This window comes from Maniola jurtina, chromosome Z (genome assembly GCF_905333055.1).
Source record: "Maniola jurtina chromosome Z, ilManJurt1.1, whole genome shotgun sequence".
NCBI classification, from domain to species: Eukaryota; Metazoa; Arthropoda; class Insecta; order Lepidoptera; family Nymphalidae; genus Maniola; species Maniola jurtina.
The window spans coordinates 5894163-5896588 of record NC_060058.1 but is presented as its reverse complement, the minus strand read 5'-3'; the positions used below and the strand labels follow the sequence as shown (position 1 = coordinate 5896588).

Genomic DNA, 2426 nt, shown 5'->3' with positions numbered 1-2426 from the left:
ACTAATATTTTAAATGCGAAAGTGTGTCTGTCTGTCTATCTGTCTGTCTGTCTGCTACGTTTTCACGGCCCAACCGCTGAACCGATTTCAATGAAATTTGTCACAGACTTGGGATACTTCCCGGGGAAGGACATATGCTACGGAGTTCCTACGGATTAAAAAACCACGAAAACCACGCGGGCGAAGCCGCGGGCATACTCTTGTTATTTATAAATTTGGTTAAAATTTTTGCAACTCTTTCATTAACGGAAAATAAACTAGCTGAGTTGCGTTTTCTGCCCATAAAAAGTCTAAATGCGAGAAATTATCTACTTTTATTATATGGTTTATTATAACAGGAATGTGAAACGCGAGTTTGGATATATCTGAAACAGTGGATATAGGATCATAAATTGAGTTAAATAAAATTAATCGCACTTTAACATTAAAAAGGTGATAAAGAGGAGGCGATGCTGTGCCATATTTCATATAGTTTTTTGACTCACCCAAATCAAACATCTGAAACTGTCCACTTTTAATTATTTGTAAATAATGTATAATTGTTTTTGTTGATACTCCCATTGGTGTATTGTTATAATTTGTGATTAAACTTATATTTTTCTTACCACTATCGCCCAATAGCAGTAAGGGATTCTTGCACCAAGATTCATTATCTTTGCAAAAAATGTCTAAAGAGTCAAACAATTCTTCAATCCTAAATTCACTTTCAATCGACATAAATGTGTTTATATAGTTTTTATATTGCGTATACAATTCCGCTAAATATTGCAAGGGTCCCGTTATGTGATCCATATATACAAGGGGCGCTAGAAGCGAGGCAGATTTCAATATTGCGTTGTATCGTTGTGAAGATGATAGCAGAGCGAGTAACGCTGAACCACTCATGCAATAAGCAAAAAAATGTATCTCTGGTTTTCCCCCGCTAGTTTCCCTAACATAGTCAATGATTGCAGGTATGTCGAATAAACCGATTTCATGCCATGAAAAGTTCCAGAATTCCGCTGAGTCTGTATCTTTTGTCACGTGAGCTCTTGAGTACTTATTTCCTCTAAAGTTCGGTAGCCACACCTCGTAACCTGCATCCGTTAACAAATAAGGTAATGCTTTCTTTGGACCAAGCAGAATCCAATCCAAAGAGCTCCCCAAAAGTCCATGGCCTAAAATTGCAATTCCACGGTCACCTTTAATAATGTTTCTTGAAGTTGATACAATTCTATGAATGGAAAGTATGTACCCATCAAGAGTAAGAACTGTATGTTTTTCCACTTGATAACCATCATGAACTATTAAATCTGGTGTATAGATGTCAGATCCCATATTTTTGTTCTTCGATAATCTTGACGAACGCGGCGGTATATTATAAAATATTTCATTGAAAAATCTACGAATCGCTTTTTTAATTTGTCTTCTTTTCTTTTCTAATTTAGCAAAACTTACATTAAAAAAAGATATTACAGATTTTTTAAAATTTTCGAATGAATTTGAAATATCAGATCGTGTTTTTTTCATGTCACTTTTATATTTTGCTGTAGTTTCCTTCGAATATACTCCTAATTGATACAAAAGTAAAACTACCATAACAAGTGTCGTCAAATACATGTCTGGTCAGCTCTTCTATCCAAAGCGTTGTAATGAAATAAGTTTTTATTTTCTATTTCAAGAACAATAGTTTCAAGATTGAATTGATTAAATCAAAACAGTTCTCGTATGATATTAAAACAATCTCGTCTTATAATTTCTCTGTAGTACTTCTGGCATTACTATTTAAAAATATTTTCAAAAGCTATTCATACAATATTATGAAATGTTGTGACTATATTGAATAGTAAAAAGAATGCAAAATAGTTCTTAGAAAAGGTATCTACTGTTATATAATAGCTGTGAAAGTATTAATTAAATTACTGTTGTAAAATGAAGCGGAAATCAGTTTCGTGTTTTTAAAAGTATTGCACGATTAAGCTCGGTAGAGTCAATTTGAAGAGAGCAAATTCGCAAATTGAACTAGTAGGTAACTGGCATTACAGAACAAGTCGAAAAACTGAATTTGCAATGAGGAATATAACAACAGGAACATAGTTTATAGATATCTGACTCTCCTGGTGCTGAAATCACCTACTTCGTCATTTGGCTGTGCAAGATCAGTTCAGTAGGTGCGCTTTGAAAAGGTAACAGACAGACAGACAATTTCATATTTGTTACATTAGTTTGGATTAAGTTACCAGAGGTAGTATGTATAATAGATACCTTCCTAGTAAGTTTTGCGCTTGAAGACTCTTCTGTAAGGAGTTTCTGATCTTTTATTAATCCATGTACCTATAAACACATGTCATCTTAGATTATCGTGCTCACCTTTAGGGATTTAATGGAATTAACAGAACTTTAGCTGAAATAGAGATATCTAAAAGTTTTCTCATTTGACGAGATTA

General features: G+C 33.6%; 1 protein-coding gene across 1 annotated transcript; it reads right to left on the bottom strand.

Annotated features, from left to right (window-relative positions):
- Positions 1-217: 217 nt before the first annotated feature.
- Positions 218-1609, bottom strand: LOC123880651 (lipase 3-like). The gene is made up of 2 exons (XM_045928884.1): positions 1235-1609; positions 218-1157 (listed from the first exon to the last, which is right to left on the bottom strand). The coding sequence occupies exons 1-2, from the start codon at positions 1278-1280 to the stop codon at positions 220-222; spliced, it is 984 nt and encodes a 327-aa protein (XP_045784840.1). The 5' UTR covers positions 1281-1609; the 3' UTR covers positions 218-219.
- Positions 1610-2426: the final 817 nt, after the last annotated feature.

What these genes read in the sequence shown, in the direction of transcription:
- LOC123880651 (XM_045928884.1), bottom strand. Translation starts at nt 1,280, where the DNA reads ATGATGGTTATCAAGTGGAAAAACATACAGTTCTTACTCTTGATGG. An exon ending in ACAGTTCTTACTCTTGATGG is followed by an intron (nt 1,158 to 1,234) that starts GTACATACTTTC and finishes TTGCAATTTTAG; the next exon opens with GCCATGGACTTTTGGGGAGC.